Consider the following 23,578-nt stretch of genomic DNA (forward strand, 5'->3'; position numbering starts at 1 on the left):
AGAATGTCTTGAGATCGACTCAAGACTGGTGCATTTAATGCAGTATGTTTCAACGGTCAGGATCGAACCGTTTGAATTGCTCAACCTAACAGGTTTAGGGTTTAAGGTTTTTGCTACCGACCTCTATGTTCCCTATAAGACCGATGTTAGGTTTTTGTCTGAAGTTGCTGGCAAAAGTTGTGAGTGTGTATCCAACGAAAGTGATACAAGATTCTTGCCAGACCATAGGAGAGAAGAGATACCTGCAAAGTGTATGTGCAGAAGGAAAAGATGAGCCTAAATGGATCTGTATTAGTATTAAGTGTTGTTTCTTAGAGTATTCGGGTATTTACTTGATTAATTAAACATTCTTTGTTTAATTATTTAAGTTCCCTTTATCTCTTTTACACTTAAGCTAACTTTAGGTGCATATAATTAATTATTTTAATTAATTATTATGTGCAAACCTAGGTTTTCCCTTTTTAGGGTTTCTTGACCTATTAAAGGTTGAGTTCTTTTTTTTCATTGTAAGAATCACATTACATATTTTTGTGAATATTGAGCACTCTCTTTTTGAGCATATTCTCTATGTTTTGTATGTTCTTCAGATTTTGCTTCATTGCTTCTCCTTGTAACAGGTTATTCGGCTTGCAGAAGATCTCCAGGCTCCTGTGGTGTTGTATTTTCTCAACTCCTATATGGTATCAGAGCTTCGGATCTGCAGCTGCCTGTTCTTGTTTTGAGAATTTTTGCTTTGGAAGCAGATCTGGCGTTTCAGGAATTTTTTATGTACCTAGGGTTTGAGCTTTTTTCTGAGCACTTTGGGCCTAATCGGACCTCACCATCGTGCTCAGAAGGCACAAAAACCCCTATGGTCATATAAAATTTGACCTATTTGGTTCCTGAGATTCTGGGAGCATTTTTTTCTCAGATCCAGGTCGTACGGCCCTGGCACGCAGATCGAGAAAAAAATTGAGAAAAAAAAAATTGCCTTTTAATGGCATGCAAGCCAGAATCTTGCTTTGTTGTTAAAAAAAATATATATTTGAAAAATCACAAAAGCAAACTAGGTTTTTTTTTTAAAAAAAATTTGAAAAACTTTTAGGGTGGGGTTCCCATGGTACGCAGGGTACCATGGGCCCCTGCCCTTGCCGCTGTCAGTACGGCCACGCATGTTGACCTGCAGGCTCAAGCCCCGCGCCTTTGTTTCTCCCGCCGGCTACAAATTCCGACTTCCCCATCGGCCGCTTCTCCCCGCCGGCCGCTGCAGGTCCCCAGCTTCCGACCCCGCCGGCTGCTTCTCCCCATCGGCCGCTGCAGGTCCCCGGCTTCCGCTCCCGCCGGCTGCCCGCTCAGCTCCCTGCCAGTCGCTGTTTGTTCCTCTGACTACCACTCCGCTCGCCTGCCACCACTCGCAACTCCTATCCTCGGCCGTCCTCCGCCCTGGCCCCCGCTGCTCCGCCATGCGGCCTCCGCCCTGGCCCCCGCCGCTCAGTCCCCGGCCGCTGCTCAGTTCCTGGCCGCTACTCCGGCTCCCCGACCCTTTTTCCCAGCTGGCCATCGCTCCGCCACCGAGCCACCACCCAGCCACCGGATCTCCGCCCAACCGCCACCGGAGCTCCGCTCCCTAGCCACCGGACCACCAACAAGCAACCAAACCCCCTTTTTTGGCTTTTTAAGGGGGGGTTTGATTTTTTGGCCCTATCTTGGGCATACGAAGTCATTTTTTCAAGAACGAATAGGCGTCGAAAAGCTGGTTCTGAGGCCGACCTCATGGTGTTGGTAATTTTTCCCAATTTTTCTATTTGACTATGTTTTTTTACAGTCAAAGTGAGGTCTCTTTTTTGCACTCTGGGAGACGTAGAATGAGCATCCGACCTCCGTTTTTTGAAAACTTTATATTTTTGGAAAGTGTGTTCTGTGTACTTTCCATAAATATGAGTTTTATTCCCAGCTTCTGCTCCATGCATATTTTATTCATTTTTTTGCTTTTCAGCACTCTGGTGGATATCGTGGTTGTTTCAGGTCCTGGGATCTCTTTTCTGAGTAGGGTGTCTTTGTTTTGATTCTCGTTTCTATTTCTAGTCTTCTTATCATTGTAGCTTGTAATTATGCAAACGCACTGAGATAAAGTGCCATCATGCATTGTTTACTTGGAATCTTGCATATCTTGTGTCTTGTTGTACATGCACTGTTCATCAAGTGCCATGAGGGGGTTGATGTTTGCCTTTGTTTGCCATCTTCCTTTGTCAAGTGAGTGTTCCTTCCACGACATTCACCTCATGATGATGTGTCTCAGCACCTTTGATGTTCTTGGTTCTTCGTCATGCAGTTGTTTTTGGCTGTCCTTTTCAGTGTTCCTGTCCCTCTCCCACTTCCACATTATGGGGAGGTTTATCCTGTTGGTTCTAATGCTTCCATGGTTCGATTGATCAGCTCTTCAGTCTTTGGTTTCTCATGCCATCTGTATCTTTGATTTCAGTTGTTTTGCCTTGTTTGCCTCCTGATTCGAGTAGTGTCATTTGAGGGCACTCATGCAGATTACAGTCTTCTCTATGTGGTCATGTTCTAGTTCAGTGGATGTTCTTCAGATCAGCAGTTATTCTTCGACAGAGTTTGCAGGGTCTTCATGCTTCAGTGATATTCTTTTCCATCTCTTTTTGGAGTAGAGTTTTGTTCCCATGTGGTTTTCTCTATTTCTCCAGTTCATAGAGATTTCATTGTATTTGGGTACCTGATCAGGCCTTGTTGTCGGGACCCATCTTTATTGCTTTCAGTAGCTATTCTAGGTTTTAGCTTCTCCCTAAGTCTAGCTTAAAGGGGGGTGTTAGAGTATTCGGGTATTTAGTTGATTAATTAAACATTCTTTGTTTAATTATTTAAGTTCTCTTTATCTCTTTTACACTTAAGCTAACTTTAGGTGCATATAATTAATTATTTTAATTAATTATTATGTGCAAACCTAGGTTTTCCCTTTTTAGGGTTTCTTGACCTATTAAAGGTTGAGTTCTTTCTTTTCATTGTAAGAATCACATTACATATTTTTGTGAATATTGAGCTCTCTCTTTTTGAGCATATTCTCTGTGTTTTGTATGTTCTTCAGATTTTGCTTCATTGCTTCTCCTTGTAACAGGTTATTCGGCTTGCAGAAGATCTTCAGGCTCCTGTGGTGTTGTATTTTCTCAACTCCTATACTGTTAACAGATCATTGTAATACCTGTTGATCTCTAACCACTTCAACAGTTGTAAAATCCCCTAACAGGGTAGCCTTAACTGGCTTGATTCAAAATCCCTTAAATCAGGTGGTCTTAACCGGCTTACTGTAAATCCCTTAACCGGGTAACTCGAAGCTAATGAGTTTTGAGAAGTTGGAGAAGCTTAGGAGATCCTTTCAGCTATTGAGTTCTTAAAATCCTCTAACAAGGTGACCCTACCGGGTTTAACCCTTAACCGGGTGATCTCTAACAGGATCGGTTCCTACCTGAACCTATTGTAATGTTCTTAATCGGACAAGGCTCCTAACAGAGTGGACTTCTAAAGAGTTCAAAAAGCAACTTGTGGGTATTCATCCCCACCGTGGTTTTTCCCAGTTGGGTTTCCACGTGAAAAATATGTGTGTCATGTGAAATGCTTTTGTCTTGTGATGCTTTGTTTTATCTATTATGCACATGAAAGTTTCTATGTTTAATGCCTGTCTATAAAACATATTGAACTCACTGTTGTGAAGATTTGATGGTAAATATACTAGTTCATGCATGTGAATATTATGATAATGCGGTATTGAGATAAGAGAAAAGCTTAGTGAGTGATCGGTTCATGACTGATTGAGCTATACTGGATGCTACCCATTGCACTCTATTTTATCGGTATCTCTGTTTATTAGTCATTGTGAGTGTTTGCTGTCAAACTGGTTTTGGACTGTATTTGTGTCTATACTGATTCACCCCCCCAACCCCTCTCAGTACCAGTTTGGTACTAGTGGTTCATCATTGAGTTATCAATTGGTATCAAAGCACTCCAGGTCCTTTGTGTTGTAAGCTTAACCGCTTGAGGAAAAGATCCTAGCCAAATGATGAAGAGGGAAGGTCCAAAGTTCAATAGGGAAAACTTTGGTATATGGAAAGATAGGATGAAGATATTCATCAAAATCATGGGTGTTCAATACTGGAGTTGTGTTGAAAATGTATATGTTGTTCCTACCGATACTCTCACCGATGACCAAAAGAGAGAGATACAAGAAAATGGGCAAGTCATGGAAGCCCTCATCAATAGTCTATCTGACATTGAGTTTATTGATGTTCAGGACAAGGAAAATCCCAAAGAAGTATGGGATGCTCTTGAAAATATCTATGGTGGTGATGAGCATGTAAAACAGGCCAAGGAAGAGAGCTTGAGAGGAAAGTTTGAAGACATGAGGATGGTTGAAGGAGAGACCATTCAGCAGTATGGAATAAGAATCAAAATAGTTGTTGGAGAAATAAAGAGTGCAGGTGGCAAAATAGAAGATTCCATTGTGGTAAGTAAAGTCCTGAGATCCCTGTTGTCGGTCTATGCAATAAGGGTTGCTGCTATTCAGGAGCTGAGATCAATAGACAAGTCTAAAGCATCCTTGGACTCCATCATAGCCAAGTTGACAGCCTATGAGTTGAATAGCTTTGATGGTAGTGTTCAAAAGTCAGAATCAGCTTTTAAAGCTTCTGCTATACCATCCAGAAAAGGAAAAGAGGCTAGCACTAGTGGGGAACCTAGTCAGAACAGAGAAATGAAGGATGAAGAGTTTCTGATGGAATTTGAAGCTCTTCTAGCTAGGAGATTCCCAAAAGGAACTGGTAAATACAAAGGTAAGCTACCTTTGAAATGTTTCTCCTACAACCGGATAGGACATATTACTATGAACTGTCCTAATAGTGACAACAAGGACAAACCTGAAAGGTTCAATAAATTCAAAGGAGGAAACCGGAGAAATTGTTTTGTGGCAGTTGATGAAGGTGTCACAGATGAAGAATTAGAAGATGAAGAGAATGAAGACATTGTGTTCATTGTTGTAAAGGAAGATGTGACAGACAAGAAGGCTCTTGTCTCCCAGTTTGATGATTCCAATGAGTGGATCATTGACAGTGGTTGCTCTCACCATATGACTGGTGACCGGAGCAAGTTTCTATCATTAGAAGAGTATGATGGTGGTGTGGTTCGCTTTGGCAATGATGCACCATGCATGGTCAAAAGCAGAGGGTCCATCTCCTTGAATGGAAAGAGTAGTACTGACAATGTGTATTGGGTTGATGGTCTCAAACACAACCTTTTAAGTGTTGCCCAGTTAAATGACAGTGGACTCACTCTGCAATTCAAGAATGGAGTTTGCAGAATCAAAGGTAAAGATGGTAAATTGGTAGCCACCGGCATGCAGACTAAAGGTAACCTATTTCATCTAAATGCTAATATAAGTACATGTCTTATGGCTAAGCTTGATGATAGCTGGATATGGCATAGGAGATTCTGCCATGTGAACTTTGACAACATTGTGAAGGCTAGTAAGATCAAGGCAGTTAGAGGGTTGCCGGTGTTGAGCAAACCGGATAATACCTTGTGTAGAGAATGTCCATTGGGGAAAATGTCTTCCTCAACTTTTAAAGGTAAATCTTTCACTGCTGACAACTTGCTTGATCTTGTGCATACTGATTTATGTGGTCCTATGAAAACTAGAAGTGTGCAGGGTGATAGGTACTTCATGATTCTCACTGATGACTGCTCAAGAATGATGTGGGTCACATTCTTGAAGGACAAGTCTGAAGCTTTTGGGAAATTCAAAGCTTTTAGAGCATTAGTGGAAAAGGAAAGTGGTAAAAGGATCAAGTGTCTCAGAACTGATCAAGGAGGGGAATTCACTTCCAGTGAATTCAACAAGTACTATGAAGAATTTGGCATCAAGAGACAGTTCTCTGCCCCCCAGACTCCATAGGAGAATGGCCTAGTAGAGAGGAATAACTGGACTGTGGTTGAAGTAGCTAGAACTATGTTGATCCAAGGAAAGGTTGCTCACACCTTTTGGAGAGAAGCGGTGAGCACTGCAATTTACACTATGAATCGGGTACTCATCAAAAAGGGCAAGGACAAAACTCCTTATGAGTATTGGACGGGTAAGACCCCTATGATAAACTATTTTAAGGTCTTTGGTAGCAAATGTTACATCAAGAGGAGTGAACATCAGGGCAAATTTGAGGCTAAACGTGATGAAGGAATATTTCTAGGATATTCCACCAAGAGTAAAGCTTTCAAGTGCTACAACAATAGGACTCAGAGAATTATGGAAAGCATCAATGTAAAAGTTGACGAATCCTCTGAGAAGACTGAGAAAACCGACAGTGAGCAAGTTGTAAATGAACCGGTTGCAACCTTTTGGGAACCGGTTGTCAGTCAACCGAGCACCAGTAACAGTGTTCCTGAACCGGTGAATGTTGATACTGATGAAGATAAGGATGAAGAAAGAAAGCAAGAAGAACCAATTAAGACCATTCCTCGGTATGTCAAGCTGAATCATGATCCCAAGCAGATCATAGGTGATAAGGATGCAGGAATCCTTACCAGAAGAAAGATCAGAGAAAACTTATGTATGATCTCTGAATTTGAGCCTAAATCATTCAAAGAGGCTCATAATGATGAAGATTGGATCAAGGCAATGGGAGAAGAACTTGACCAGGTAGAGAAAAATGGTACATGGTCCTTGGTACCCAGACCAGAGCATAAAAATGTCATTGGCACCAAATGGGTGTTCAGAAATAAGTTGAATGAGGATGGCACAGTGATTAGGAATAAAGCCAGACTGGTATGCAAAGGATATGCTCAAGAAGAAGGTGAAGACTATGGGGAAACCTTTGCTCCTGTAGCCAATTGGAAGGAGTTCGTATGCTTCTTGCATATGCAGCTTTTAAGAGATTCAAGGTATATCAAATGGATGTAAAATCTGCATTCCTAAATGGTGTACTTGAAGAGGAGGTATATATTGAGCAACCAGATGGGTTTACCCTATCTGAAGACAGTGACATGGTATGTAGGCTACACAAAGCATTATATGGTCTAAAGCAAGCACCTAGGGCATGGTATGAGCACCTACATTCCCATCTTGTGAAGATTGGATTTGAGAGAACAAGTGAAGATAGCAATATCTACTTGAAGTCTGAAGAAGATCAGATCCTGATCTGTGAAGTTTTTGTTGATGACATCATCTTTGGTGGAGATGACAAGATGAGTCATGAGTTTGCTGATGAGATGAAGAAAGAGTTTGAAATGTCACTCATAGGGGAGATCAAGTTCTTCATTGGACTGCAGATCCAGCAAATGAAAGATGGAATCTTCATCACTCAGTCCAAATATGTCAAAGAGGTGTTGAAGACTTTTGGCATGGAAGATAGCAAACCGGTTGGTACACCGATGGTGATCGGTTGCAAATTGAAAAAGGAAGATGATTCTGCACTGGTTGAAGAGAAGGAATATTGATCAATGATTGGTAAGTTGCATTATGTAGTGCATAGAAGACCGGATATTGCACATGCAGTTGGCATCACTGCAAGGTTCCAGAAGAGTCCAAGAGAATCTCACTTGAGTGTAGTCAAGCGGATTCTTAGGTATCTGAAGGAAACAATTGACTATGGATTGTGGTACCCATACAACAATAATTTCAATCTGAAAGTATTCACAGATGCTAATTGGGCCAGTAATGTGGATGACTGGAAGAGCACAACTGGTGGTGCATTCTTTCTTAGTGGTAGACTGGTCTCATGGATGAGTAAAAAGCAGAGTTGCATCTCTCAGTCTACAGTGGAAGCGGAGTATGTTGCAGCTTTCATGAACTTCACTCAAACAATCTGGATGAAGCATGTATTGGAAGGCTTCAAGATCCCTGTATCTAAACTGGTAAGTATATTCTGTGATAACACAAGTGCTATCAATATATCAAAGAATCTGTTTTTACATTCTAGAACCAGGCATTTTGAGCTTAAGTATCATTTCTTGAGGGAAAAGGTTCAGAATAAAGAGATTTCACCGGAGCATGTGTCCAGTAAGGAGCAGTTAGCAGACATATTCACCAAGCCTCTCCCAAAGACAACATTTGTGCATTTGAGAGGTGAATTAGGGGTATTGCCCCTTTAGGAGGTGAACTAAAAGTGGTTGTTCCACATCAGTCAAGTACTGGATAGACAAATCTTTGGTTGATTGGTGTGTTTAAGGATGCTACTCCTTAGGGGGAGCAGCATGAGGAAACAGTGATGATTGTACCTCCACTTTGGCATTGTTGTCAAAGGGGGAGAAGAAGTGAAGTGAAAAGATATCTGCAGCAAATGGGGAGAAGATGTGAAGCAGAGAAGATATCTTTTGTATATTGCCATCAATGCCAAAGGGGGAGATTGTTGGCATTATGTGAACCGGCATGAGCCTTATGTAAATTGGCATGAAGACATAATGATATTGTATGTTGTCAATGATGTCAATATGAGACATAGTGTGAACCGGCACATGAGATAAGTGAAGAAAGAGGTATCGGCATATGTGTGAACCGGTATATGCCAAAGTGAAGCGGCACATTTGTTCAAAGTGAACCGGCATGTAGTTATGGGAACCGACACATGGAAGCACTGTATGACTACTAGTTGGTAAGGTAGCTTCCACTTCGAGGTTTCCAATTGGAGTATCTCAAGTCTATGTGACTCAATCGGTGATCTTTGTATGATGAGTTAGCAGTATGATGGAGGACAGATTGTATTGCCACGTAAGCTCTTTGCGCGTGAAGGATCTTGCATAAAGAAGACTATTCCTATCTACCTCGGGAATGTGCAAAGTCTGTCAAATGGTGATAACGTGTGATGGGTTATCAGCCGCCATGAAAACGGTAGATACTGGACGATGGAGAATGTCTTGAGATCGACTCAAGGCTGGTGCATTTAATGCAGTATGTTTCAACGGTCAGGATCGAACCGTTTGAATTGCTCAACATAACAGGTTTAGGGTTTAAGGTTTTTGCTACCGACCTGTATGTTCCCTATAAGATCGATGTTAGGTTTCTATCTAAAGTTGCTGGCAAAAGTTGTGAGTGTGTATCCAACGAAAGTGATACAAGATTCTTGCCAGACCATATGAGAGAAGAGATACCTGCAAAGTGTATGTACAGAAGGAAAAGATGAGCCTAAATGGATCTGTATTAATATTAAGTGTTGTTAACAGATCATTGTAATACCTGTTGATCTCTAACTACTTCAATAGTTGTAAAATCCCCTAATAGGGTAGCCTTAACTGGCTTGATTAAAAATCCCTTAAATCGGGTGGTCTTAACCGGTTTGCTGTAAATCCCTTAACCGGGTAACTCGAAGCTAATGAGTTTTGAGAAGCTGGAGAAGCTTAGGAGATCCTTTCAGCTATTGAGTTCTTAAAATCCTCTAACAAGGTGACCCTACCAGGTTTAACCCTTAACCGGGTATCCCTTAACCGGGTGATCCCTAACAGGATCGGTTCCTACCAGAACCTATTGCAATGTTCTTAACCGGACAAGGCTCCTAATAGAGCGGACTTCTAAAGAGTTCAAAAAGCAGCTTGTGGGTATTCATCCCCACCGTGGTTCTTCCCAGTTGGGTTTCCACGTGAAAAATATGTGTGTCATGTGAAATGCTTTTGTCTTGTGATGCTTTGTTTTATCTATTATGCACATGAAAGTTTCTATGTTTTATGTCTGTCTATAAAACATATTGAACTCACTGTTGTGAAGATTTGATGGTAAAGTCTACTAGTTCATGCATGTGAAAATTATGATAATGTGGTATTGAGCTAAGAGAAAAGCTTAGTGAGTGACCGATTCATGACTGATTGAGCTATACTAGATGCTACCGGTTGCACTCTGTTTTATCGGTATCTCTGTTTATCAGTCATTGTGAGTGTTTGTTGTCAAACCGGTTTTGGACTGTATTTGTGTTTGTACTGATTCCCCCCCCCCTCTCAGTACCGGTTTGGTACTAGTGGTTCATCATTGAGTTATCAATATGCTTTCTTATATAGAATCAATCTCACACAAATACAACTAGTGGTAAAGTAAAACCATGTGACTTAGAATCATGAGTTCACAAAATGATTGACCCCACATTTAATATTAGGTACTAATTTTTCACTTGGTTAATATTTCCCTAATATTAAATTAAATGCATTTTTCTAATGTGACACCCACATTAGATATATTTCCCAATGTTACATACACTAGTACATTTGGAGTGGTTTTCCAATGAGAATTTCCGACGAGCTATGGGATTTCTTTTGTTTTGTCGGATTAATTTTTTTTTTTTTCAAAAATTGCCCCGTGTTCGTCAGAATTCCGACGTGTTAGAATTTCACGTCGGAATTCAGACAAAAAACCAACGAACATTTATGCCCGGCTATGGGATTTATTTTTCTTTGTCGGATTAATTTTTTTTTTTAAGTATACCCTGTGTTCATCGGAGTTCGGACGTGTTGAAATTTCATGTCGACATTCCGACAAACATGGATATTACCTGTTGATTGGCATATGTTGGTCCGATGATTTTCACAGCCTCTTGATTTCTTCTTACTCATCGGGATGACATAAATCGATGACCTCTCTTCCTGCTAATCGGTGTGTGTTATCCCACTAGTCTCATCGGGTATTGAGATAGCCTAAAATGTGTTCAGGCGATGGGCATAATTTCCCTGATGTCTTTTCCATCAGTGTAGCTCCTCCCAATACGTTATGTCTCCTCATCATAAGCTTTGACCCTTTATCACCATAACCTTTGCTAATGCATTTTACTTTTTCTAGTGTCCAGTGGGATAAGTCTTACCGATAGCATCATCGGCTATTGGCAATACAAGATTTCTCCATTGCCGCTAGTGTGTGTTCTGTCGATGGACTCCATCAGTGTATTCTATCCCAATCACATGCTTCTACTTGTGTGTTACCATCAGGTTAACTTTTATCGATAGTTCAGATTTCATATTTGACGTCAAAATTCTGACGAACATGAGGTATTTTAAAAAAAAGTAATTACGCGCCATCATTATACATGGGCTTAGGGTACAAAAATTGGGAGGAAGCGGGCACAATTTTTGTAGATAGATGCTTGGCAACAACTGTACAAGAGGTTGGTCCTTTCATTCTTGTCATCAATATTTTTTTGCGAGTTCCTTTTCTTTCCTTGCATTCTCTTGTTCACTTTATTTCCAGTTGTAACCAGCTTTAATTCCTGGTATATGGCCCCATAGAATAATAGGGCCTTTTCTTTTAATTTGAATGAACTAGAATTTAATTTCAGATTGAATGAATTGGAATTTAATTTGAATGAAATGGTCCTACAATTCTATGGCCTTTGCTTTCCAGGTTGGCTAAATCTTTTAAGTTTACTTTTGGTTTTTGAATTTGTCTGAAAAACTTCCATAAAAAGAGGTTCCTAACACCTCCCTTTATAATAGTAGGGGCATGAGATTATATTATGTTTGTATTCCTATAGAAAGAACAGATTGCATGAGATTGTATTTTATTTGTATTCCTATAGAAAGAATAGATGGGCATATCCCTTGCCCAGATGGCGAACTATCCAAATCATCTCTATTCCTATAGCAAGAACAGGAACAGTAAGAAGGGGGGGATCCCGAGCAAAGGGTAGAGAAGTGGGGAGACAGGGCATATAGGTGGGTAGCCTCCATAGCTTCTTCCCCAGTCATCCCCTCCCTGTGTAGGGACGGAAAAGTCGGGTGATTTGGAGTTACCCCTATTGGGGCCTCAGTTCTCTACTACATGAAACCTGAGTTATTCCAATAAGAAAATTATGACCAAATTATTAGCTCAAATTCCCTTGCCAAATAGTAGGGAGTTAGAAACTAGTAATCAAATTTTGACCAAATTATTAGCTCGAATTAGCTCGAATTAACTCGAATTAGCTTGAATTAGCTCGAATTCCCTTGCCGAATAGTAGGGTGTTAGCAACTTGTTCACTTTGTTTAATGGTATCCGCTTTGGAAAAATATGGATCCTCAACCTCCTTAAACTCTCCATTTTGTGGTTGCCAATTATAAATACAAGTCGTTTCATAGCTTCTAGAGGGGTCAACAATTCTCTGCGACTGTAAACCCTTCCAACCCTCAAAATAGCCCTTTGTATGGAAGCAGTTTTTCTACGATTATTTAGGACTCTACGGGCAGTTGCTTGTACAATTTTCCCCACTGAAAGGGTCTCTTCATTTTCTCTAGTTAGCAGATAAAATTCCTCATCCTGGAATGGCTCTTTATATGTTGTTCTCCAATCCTTAAATCTGTGTACCAATTCAATCTTTATGTCAGCAAGAGTTTCCCTCTTTTTATTGGATGTCCATTGTTCCACACTTCTAGCATATTAATCAATATCAAGGGCCTTTAACACATGGGGATATTTTTTGACATGTTCAGCTCCCATTTCTTGTGTTTCCTCATCCATATCATCTATATCCTATCCTGCATCTTCACAGTATACATCCTCAACCATTTTATTGGCTAGTTCATATGACTTTGGATGAATTCTAGTATCATCTAATGGATCCTTAACATGGTTCCTAGAAGCTGCTTGCCCGGTCCTTCTAACCCTTTAAAAACTAGAAACATTTATAAAGACAAGTTGCTTAATAGCTTCTAGAGGGGTCAACAATTCTCTATGACTGTAAACCCTTCCAGCCCTCAAAATAGCCCTTTGTATGGAAGAAGCTTTTCTAGGTCCAAGACTAGCTACAAATTGCATATTTTATTTGTTAGCTGCGTATTTTGTTATGGGTTAATAAAAATTTAGGTATTGTATAGAACTTTAAAAGAATTGATGGAGTAACTGTAACAACTCCATCAATTCAGTAACTTTATAGTAACTTTATAGTGGAATTTATATATTTCATTTCCTTTTGTTACTACATGATGGGCTCGACCCTCATGGGAGCCATATTTAGCCCCACATATAGCACTCATGTTCATGTATTAAGGAAACTCTGTAATTGATGCATATTCAATTGTTTTATCCTTCAAGTCTTTCATTAATAAACTTCAATAGCAATGATCAAATAAACCATTCTTCTCAAGTTGAATGGAACCTTTTATACCAATGCATCTATGTTTTCCTACCCTCATGGATCAAGACTTGACATCAGCTAAACAATCTTCTTTATGTCATATCATTTCTCTGAAGTGCCTTTGGCATGCTTTAGATGTGTCAATATTAACTACATTGAATATATTTTTTAAGTCTCTTAACACATTCCATGACAAGAAAATGACTCATTTGGATTAAGGAGTACTTTCCTAAACCATTCCTTCATATTCAACAATCCCTTCCCACACCCACATCATAATTTATATCCATGTTAGTTGTAATGAGTGTTTTAAACCAACAATCAATGAATCATAGGATAGAAGAAAACTCATTATACACAAGGATAAGTATTTCAATCATTGATTCTTAAACATCCATCATGATTAAACATCACATATCATAAGCCTTTTTAACAATCACTAGGGTTGTACATAATATCCAATCATATCATAGGATATAAATTATCAATAATTATAAAGAAAGAGAAAGTCAACTATATAAGCTCAGCAAGCCACCATACAAAAATTATATTTTGTAGAAAATAAAATAAACTATATGTTGACATAGCATATATATCTTATATATAAACTATATATTGACATAGCATATATATAAACTATGTATTTCAAATTTCGACAATGCGTGCGTGTAGGAGCATGACATAGCATACTGCACCGAGACCCTAACTGAATAGTTGCACCGAGAACCACTGCATACAACCCCTGATTGGAGAGTTGCGAGACTTCACTAGACGAGTGTTGCAAGGCCATTGAGTTGAGGAGGAAAACTAAGAACTATTTGGTGGGAGGAAAGCCAAAGCGAGAGGTGAGGGCACTCAGAAAGGGAAAATCGACCAAGGGACAATGATTGTAAGTGATTTTCTCCAAATTTAAAAATTACATTCAAAATATTCCACAAATCATTCCTTAAAACTAATTGTTAAACCTTCCAAAGCCTAACCATAATTTATCAACTACACCTAGGGCTTTAGTCATAATAACAGAGCTACAAACATCATCCAAAAAGTTTAAGTTGCATCAAAAAAACTTGTACTACTCTACTTGATCTTGAAGCACAACATCATTTCATCCTCACACAATGAAGATATCCCGTCCTTCTGCCTTTTTAGCAAACTTGTCATCTTGACAAAGTTTTAAATCTTTGAGCTCATATTTGTTACAATATTGCTATTAATTAGCTTTCTATTGTAGGAGAAGTAATTTTTCTGGTATAACATATGCTCTTTTTTTATCAATAATTGGTATTTATATTATTTAATAAGCAAATGAGTAAATTTGAACCAGAGAAAAGTGGTTTCATAAAACCACCAGTCAACCCTACCACCCAAAAAACACTTTTATAAAACTGCATATTCAAACTAGATGCAGAAACCCCCATGGCATATAAAAAAAACCCCATATCCACACACCCAACAATACAAAATTAGTGTCCATGACACCAACTCAAATTTATAGAGTTGGGGACTAAGTCCTAGATACCAAAGACATGAAACAACATTTTATCAAAGTAGGAGCCAGACCAAAAAAACTAAAATCCAAACCAAGCACAATAATTAACCCATAAGTGGCTTGTATGCTGGATCATTGTTGAAGTTAGAGAGGGACATCATTTCTTGTGCCATCCTCTGCCTTGGTTGCAACTCCTGACCCACCTCTTCTTTGGCCACCTCGTGCAAAGCCCATAGAATCGCCTTCATCCTCGTCAAATTAGCAAAGGTTTTGAATGCTTCCCACCCACGATGAGCCAGAGCCCTACAACGAGCCTTCGAGCCATCCTCCTACCATCGGATAAAAGGTAATAGGGCACTTGGTACATCCTGGCCTACAAATTTCCTAATGCCCACACCCAAAATTGCTCGTTCACAGATATTGTCCAAATTCAACAACTAGTCTGAATCAATCAAAGTTCTCAAAGCCCTCTTCACCTTCTCCACCTCTTCCTCAAATTGCAACCCCCAAGCAGCAATCAAAGAGTACACTTCCATGTTAGTCTGATATCAATGACTCACATGGAAAAAATCTTCCCCAAACAACATTTTAACAGCTTCATACAGACGGTGGTCTTTGAAAAGGAAAAGACCTTTCATCCTCCTATCTGTTATCTTGCCCAAAAATGGCACCAATTTCTTATTAGTCAAGAATGTGAAATTCACTTCCATTATGCACTAACCAAAACCAACCTACACTTGCAGCTTTGAGCAAGAAAACAAAAGTGACAACCACAAAAAATCCCAAGGCTTTAAATGCATTAACATCGGTCATCGGAATTAAAGGCTTTAAATGCATTAACACGTGAAACATCATTCCTCACATCTACCAGACTATGTGCACTATCCTTCCACATGGGCTGGAATTGAATACACATTCATATATTAGACATGATAATAATAGTATATTAGAAATAATAATAGTATACTAGAAATAATAATAGTATGTTAGAAATAATGGATTAACATTTTGTGGATTAGACTGAGCAGTAGTTTGGGGAAACAATTAGAGACAAACCAACTTACACCTTCAACCCAAAGAGGATTTATATAGTCATTACAACCCCTCACCAACTGTTTTAACCAGCTTTCTAATTAGTTGGTTGTTTGGGAAACAAAATGCTACTTTTTGCACCAAAATTGCAAAGTTGCTCATTTTCAGCTTTTGAGCAATTTTGACAACTTTTGCAATTTTCAACCAAATGATCTTCTATCAACCTAGGACTCCCCAATCATGCTAAATATGACATAAAACCATGAATTACATCAATTTCATCACTTTTGGTCACCTCTGGAGGCATTGACCAGTGTTGACCTAGTTAGCCTAGACATGACAAAAAATGGCACAATGGCCTTACAACTTTGATCCAATACATGGAATGACCTTATTTACTCATGGAATGGCATCAAAGGGATCTTGGTGCTCCTGCACCACACACCCCCCCTAAGAAGATTCTTTTGTCATAAGAGAAAGTGTTGAGTATTTGTTTGCCTTGACTCATTCGATGGAGTGCAGGTACCACCAAATAGGTATTTGTTAGATCTATCTTCCTCGAGCGAGGTAAATTTAGGAAGAGAAGACGAAAGAGAGACATGTAGTAGGTCTAAAAGAGGGAGATCAACTAGAGGTCAAAATATTAGAAGAAAAATTAGTAAACGCATGGAATTTTTTCTTGCTAAAGGGGAGTCATGTTCTTATGATGATGAGAGCATAGGCGAGATCGAGGTGCCCGATTTTGTATCCGTACTCGATTCCGTGAATCCGTACCCAATTTTGTATCTATATGCGTACCTGAATCGGTAACTTAGTTGTTAAATTATCTAAAAGCCATCTTGTCTCATGTATGACCTATGAAGGGCTTCTAACTGATGTAGAACTGATGAAATTGTCCTAAAAAATCCACCTTTTCAGGCCTCAAACTGATGATGAACTTAGAAATCCACATTTTCTCTAAAAACTAATGCCTGAACTGATAAATGATACTAAGAACTTGCATTCTAACTTGAATTTTACTTAACTAAAACTCCCACCCTTTAGTCATTTCCATGTGCATGTTTATGGTAGTCCAATCTACTAAAAAATACTATCATGACTGCACTTTCATTTCTCATAACTTGCATTCTAACTTGAATTTTACTTAACTAAAACTCCCACCCTTTAGTCATTTCCATGTGCATGTTTATGGTAGTCCAATCTACTAAAAAATACTATCATGACTGCACTTTCATTTCTCATAGAAGGTGATCATATCTCCATGTTGCATTGTCTAATCTCAAACTTACTGTCATGTGCTATTTAGAACCTGATTTCTATCACAATCCTTATTCTTCACTCCTCATTACTGGTCTGCAACATTGTATCACCATTGTACTGATCCTCTATGCATGCCTTGTGACTATTACATCTTTGAATGCCTTTGAGCTCTTTTTTTTCTTTGATAGACTTGATCTTCTTATCTCTCTATGACTATACTTTGTATTTGATTTGCTTTGCGACAAGGCTTTCATGGACTACAATTGGTATTGATGGAATCTTCTTGTATTTCCCTTAAGTTTGGGGCCTTGAAATGGAGTGTACGCCTTATGATGGCACTGTCTACTTTGTGTTCTACAGTATTCTCATGTCTCCAACTCATATGATTATCTTTTATGACTAGATATATCTTTGTAAGTGCTTTCTTTGTTAATCATTATCTCCTTGAGTTGTATATGCCTAAGACTGAAATATTGTTCTTGATAGTCTTGTTGCTCACTATTTTGTAGAGTTTTCCTTAGGCACATGCACTATCACATGTTGCCCTTTAAACAAGGTCTATGACTATACCTAACCCTACACTGTTATCCATGACTGCATACTGAGTTCTAGGTCTCTATCTTTATAATAGCCTCCTTTGATAGTATTTTTAAATAACAATATGACTATCTGTATGACTATTTATGAATGCTTTATGTATCCATTGCAAGACATTTCTGGCATTTACTATTATGATTCATTATGATAAGTCTTCTCATGCATTCTTGTAGCTATTTCATCTTTATCTTCCTGGTAATGAAGTACCTACTGCACTTAATCCTTTGTAAGCTCACTGATATTAATGTTGTTGATATTAATCCTTTGTAATCGGCAAAAGTCAAGCCAATGGTAACACCGACAAGTAGAAGCATGTGATCGGGATAGCATATATCGTTCTAAGTCCATCAGCATAACACACACTAGCAGCAATGGAGAAATCTTGTCTTGCCGATAGCCGATGAGGCTATCGGTACGACTTATCTCAATGGACACTGGCAAAAAGTAAAATGCATCGGCAAAGGTTATGGTGATAAAGGGTCATCAATGTAGACAAAAGCAGTTGGGATTTTTATTTTTTTTTAAATGGTGGGGAAGGTCGGAATTCTACGAACACCACAAGGCAACTGATGATGTTTCCATACCTGCAATGACAAAAACATCGCAGGATGTAGCCTCCTCCGTCATCTTAATCGACAAAATTTTGACATCTCCTTGAAGATGGTCCATCGACAGAACACACACTAGTAGCAATGGATAAATCATGTCTTGTCGATAGCCGATGAGGCTATCAGTAAGAATTATCCCGATGGAAACTAGCAAAAGTAAAATGCATCAGCAAAGGTTATGACATTAAGGGTCATTGACAAAGGTTACGGCAATAAAGGATGCAATGAGGTCAGAATTTTGACGTCTCCTCGTCAAAAAAACATATCGCGGGTGCATAGAAATTTCTGACGTGGTGTTGTCTGAATTTCGACGTGAATCCCATCATTGGAATCACCAACGAAAAAATAGCGATGAACAAATACGTTAGAATTTTGACATTTAGTTGTCTGAGTTCCGACAAACGGTCATCAGAAAACTGCTCCAAATGTACTAGTGATACAAAACATAAAGTGTCCCCAAGAATGTTAACTATAGGTGATGCGCATCCATCTAAGTTCCCCTAGGTGCACCACACACATAATAATAAATTAAAAATTATAAACATTATGCAAGGTCTACACCACCTTATCCCAATAGTTTCTATTTCTAGTCATGTGGATTTTCTTCATTTCACAGTGGCTTAGAGACTTTTTATTACTTGGATTTGATTCTTGTTCTCTTTGTATTGGTGCCTCTTCACTTTAGATTGTTCCTTTTCTTCCATATGTGGCATGTTGGACTATGAGATAAGTTTTTGCTTGAGATGGTGGACATTGGATTTTTTGTAGGAATCTTAATGATGCAAAAGAACATGCTAGTATTCATGTGGTTTCATGGATGGTTATGACATATTTCATTGATATAATCTTATGCAATGTATACAACAAGTGGGAAAATATTAGGAAAAGGGTGTTGTACATCTTGTATAAGAAAGAATTATTTTAATTATGTAAAATAGATATTTATTTGTGGTGCATCTTTAGGATATGTGTTTAGCCACATTAAACACTTATTTAGATCTACTTGTAAAGTTGTATGTAATATAGGCTACATATTTTATATGTGGGTTGCACATTGAAAAATATTAAATATTAAAAAAAAACTAGTACCAAAAAGTAGATGTTGGGGTCAGTGGTTTTGTGCACTCATGGTTGTACCTTACTACTTGATTTTTTTTGTGTCAGCTTGAGTCTATAAAAGAAAGCATATATTTAGTTGTTGAAGTTGGCTTGATAGTTATTTGTATTGAGCTCTATAATTTTCTCTCATATATTTATGTAGGAAACAATCTCATCAACCTAGTAATTTGTTAACATTTTCACTTCCTCCAAATTCTTTAACCTACTCAAGGTCAAACATAAAAACATATTATCCTAGCTAAGCACACACAGAATATACCCACAAAGAGAAATAAACAACTTAGCACTTCAAGGCTCTCTCAACTAGCCACATTAAATGATCATTTTCATTTTCTTTTATTGAAACTGGGGAAATCATGAGGGCCACCAAACCCATATGAAATCAACAAACAAAATGTTGGATCACCAAATATAGAAGATTGAGTCATCAAACTTCAATGTAGGGCATGTCACTAAGATTAATCCCATGCCACTTAATAAAATTATAAGATACTATCAATCACCTTTGATTTAGTAAATTATTATTCCTTGGATCTTTCTTATATATATATATATATATATATATATATATATATATATATATATATATATATATATATATATATATATATATATATATATATATATGTTGGCATGTGTGCAGAGCATGATGACATGATGATATTGTATGTTGTCATTGTTGTCAATATGCTGAAGTATGAACTGGTATGGTGTAGGAAGCAAACTGGCAAGAGAACCAGTATGATGATGTAAACCGGTATTTGTGAAAACGAGAAGCGGTATGTTTTTTCAAGGTGAACTGGTATGTTGGAATGAGAACCGGTAAATGAAAGTTTTGTATTGGGGTTTCATTTGGCATGACTACCAGTTGGTAATCTCAGCTTTGGGGTTTTCGGTTGATGCATTCCAAGCTTGTGTGATTCAACTGATGACATCTTGTGATGAGTTAGCATTCTATGAAGACTAGATAAGTGTTGTCACATCAGCCTTGTGTGCGTGAAGGATTTCCTTGAGGATCTTGCATGGAGATTGATCCTATCTACCTCAGGAATGTGCAAAGTCTCTGTAAATGATGGAGAGCGTGCGATGAGTTATCAGCTTCCTGAAGCGGCAAAGAATGAACGTTGGAGAACGTCTTGAGATCTGTTCAAGACTGTTGTATTCGATGCAGTGCAATTAGTGATCAGGATTGAACCGACTGGATTGTAAAACCTAAATGTGGACGACTGGAAGAGCACAACCGGTGATGCATTCTTTCTTGGTGGTAGACTAGTCTCATGGATGAGTAAGAAGCAGAGTTGTATCTCTCAGTCTACAATAAAAACGGAGTATGTTGCAGCATTTATGAACTGCACCCAGACAATTTGGATGAAGCATGTATTAAATGGCTTCAAAGTTCCTGTATCTGAACCGACAAGTATATTTTGTGACAACACAAGTGCAATTAACATCTCCAAGAATCCGGTTTTACATTCTAGAACCAAGCACTTTGAGCTCAAGTATCATTTCTTGAGGGAAAAGGTTCAAAACAAAGAAGTTGTATTGGAACATGTTTCTAGTAAGGAGCAGTTAGCAGACATATTCACCAAGCCTCTACCGAAGGCTACCTTTACCTATTTGAGAGGTGAATTAGTGGTGTTGCCCCTTCAAGAGGTGAACTAAAGGTGTGTGCTCCACATCAGTCAGTTCTTACATTGATATATCTTTTTCAGGATTGGTATGTTGAAGGATGCTACTCCTTAGGGGGAGTAGCATAGTGGAACATAGATGTGTATGCCTCCACTTTGGCATTGTTGTCAAAGGGGGAGAAGATGTGAAGTAGAAGCAAAAAGATATATTTGTATATTTCCATCAATGCCAAAGGGGGAGATTGTTGGCATATGTGCAGAGCATGATGACATGATGATATTGTATGTTGTCATTGATGTCAATATGCTGAAGTATGAACCGGTATGGTGTAGGAAGCAAACTAGCAAGAGAACTGGTATGATGATGTAAACCAGTATTTGTGAAAATGAGAAGCAGTATGTTTATTCAAGGTGAACTGGAATGTTGGAATGAGAACCGGTAAATGAAAGTTTTGTATTGGGGTTTCATTTGGCATGACTACCGGTTGGTAGTCTCAGCTTCAAGGTTTCCGGTTGATGCATTCCAAGCTTGTGCGATTCAACCGATGACATCTTGTGATGAGTTAGCATTGTATGAAGACCAGATAAGTTTTGTCATGTCAGCCTTGTGCGCGTGAAGGATTTCCTTGAGGATCTTGCATGGAGATTGATCCTATCTACCTCGAGAATGTGTGAAGTCTCTGTAAATGGTGGAGAGCGCGTGATGAGTTATCAGCTTCCTGAAGCGACAAAGAATGAATGTTGGAGAACGTCTTGAGATCTGTTCAAGACTGTTGTATTTGATGTAGTGCGATTAACGATTAGGATTGAACGGACTGGATTGTAAAACCTAAATGTTTAGGGTTTATGCTACCGACCTATCTGTTTCCTATGAGGTCGATGATGTTTTTCATTTTGAAGTTGTTGGCAAATGGTATGTGTGTATCCCAGTGAGTGATACTTGATTCTTGCCAGACCAGAGGAGTGTGTTGATACCTACAGAGTGTGACTGCAGAAGAAAAAGAGCTTAAGTGGATCTGCCTTGGCATTGAGTGTTGTTATCAGATCAGTGTATTACCTGTTGACTTCTAACCATTTCAACAATTGGAAAATCCCTTAACCGGGTAGCTTTAATAGGCTTTTGTATAAATCCTTTAACAGGGTGACTCAATCCAATGAGTTCTTCAAATCCTCTTGCAAGGTAACCTTTAACAGGGTTCTAACCTTTAACCAGGTATTTAGCCATCCCTTAACCGGGTGATCCCTAGTAGGATCGGTTCCTAGCAGAACCTATTGTAATAGTCTTTAACTGAACTAGGCTCCTAACAGAGCGGACTTCAAAAGAGTTCAAGAACAACTTATGGGTATTCATCCCCACCGTGGTTTTTCCCAGTTGGGTTTCCACGTGAAAAATTAGTGTGTCATGCGTGATGCCTTTCATGTGATGATTTAGTGTTCTATGTCAAACTGGTAAAATATGTTGAAGTAGCAGTCATTATATTTCTGTTGATAGATTACTTGTTTATGCATAAGGGTGAAGTGGAAATGAGGTATTAGATCGTATGGAAAGCTAAGGATTACCAGTTTATGTCTTTGACATTCTTACTGTGTTTTACCGATTGTAATGTGGTTTAGACCGATGTTAGTGCTTGCCAGTCAAAGTGCACTGTTTTTAGTCAAACCGGTTCAGGAAAAGTATTTTTGCCTGTACTGATTCACACCCCCCCTCTCAGTACCGGTTTGGTACTAATTATTCATCATTTATTCATCAATATATATATATATATATATTGTAGAATCATAAAATTACAACCTTGAAAAATTTTCAACCACATTTGGGTCTTCACATTGGTGAAATGAATCCCCAAGCCTCATTGGAGACCCGAGACATGCTCACACTGCCTGAAAACTGCATTTCCTCACACCTCGCACTCACTATTGTTGCTTCTTGTCCTAAATTAGGGCAGGACAGGGATGTGGCACCCCTGTCCCCCCTAGGATAGGGGCATGGTGCCCCTGTCCTCCTAGGACAAGGGCATGACGCCCCTGTCCTTGCCCTATTTTGGCCTCCCTCCACTCAAATCTTGCATTGACCTTTGCAACTTTGAAGCGGGAAAAGTTTCCCTATGTCGTCCTATAACAAAAAATCAGTCAATTAACCCTAATTGATGAATATATAAGATGCATTCCTCTCTCTTATTTGAATAAAGTTCATATAAGTTCAATAAGTGGAAATTGCGATCTTAAGCGAAACCAAGCATTCAAGCATTAAGCATTCTCAAGTCTCCTTTCAAGGCTAGGTGTTGCATTCAAGTCAAGGATTCAACCATTATAGTGGAGATCCTTCTTGACATTCAATTCTACACATCCTTCCAAAAAACTCTATCAACATTTCAATTGCATCCTCTCTTAAGGTGAATTCTATTTTAGTCATTTACTTTCATTTACTTGCAAGTACTTTTCATCATTTGGTAATTCCAAAACCAGGGTTTCACCTGAAGGCAAACCCCCAATCCCAACAACATTTTCTCTCTTTTCTATGTGTATGTTGCAGGTGTGCAGCTGTATTTACAAATTTGGACTTCATTTTTAGAGGTGGAAAAACCCTTTTCGGCGTGTGGATTTTTCGAAGGACCGTGTGCACTTTCAACATGGTCCCGACAACTTTTGTCCACGTTTGTAGGGGAGCTTCATCTTGGCCTTTTACTGCTAATTCTAGGTGCACAAATTCATCCCGCATTCCTATCTCAACTTATGATCATTTCTTTGTTACATTTACACTTAGTCTTAAATCGCATAATTCAACCT

At 38.8% G+C, this 23,578-nt stretch overlaps 1 protein-coding gene across 1 annotated transcript; it reads right to left on the reverse strand.

The window, feature by feature from the left end:
- Nucleotides 1–1,198: 1,198 nt before the first annotated feature.
- LOC131031583 (uncharacterized) lies at nucleotides 1,199–1,540 on the reverse strand. The gene has a single exon (XM_057962731.2). The coding sequence runs from the start codon at nucleotides 1,538–1,540 to the stop codon at nucleotides 1,199–1,201; it is 342 nt and encodes a 113-aa protein (XP_057818714.2).
- Between the last annotated feature and the right edge of the window lie 22,038 nt (nucleotides 1,541–23,578).

Source organism: Cryptomeria japonica, chromosome 2, assembly GCF_030272615.1.
Source record: "Cryptomeria japonica chromosome 2, Sugi_1.0, whole genome shotgun sequence".
In the NCBI taxonomy this organism is placed as follows: Eukaryota; Viridiplantae; Streptophyta; class Pinopsida; order Cupressales; family Cupressaceae; genus Cryptomeria; species Cryptomeria japonica.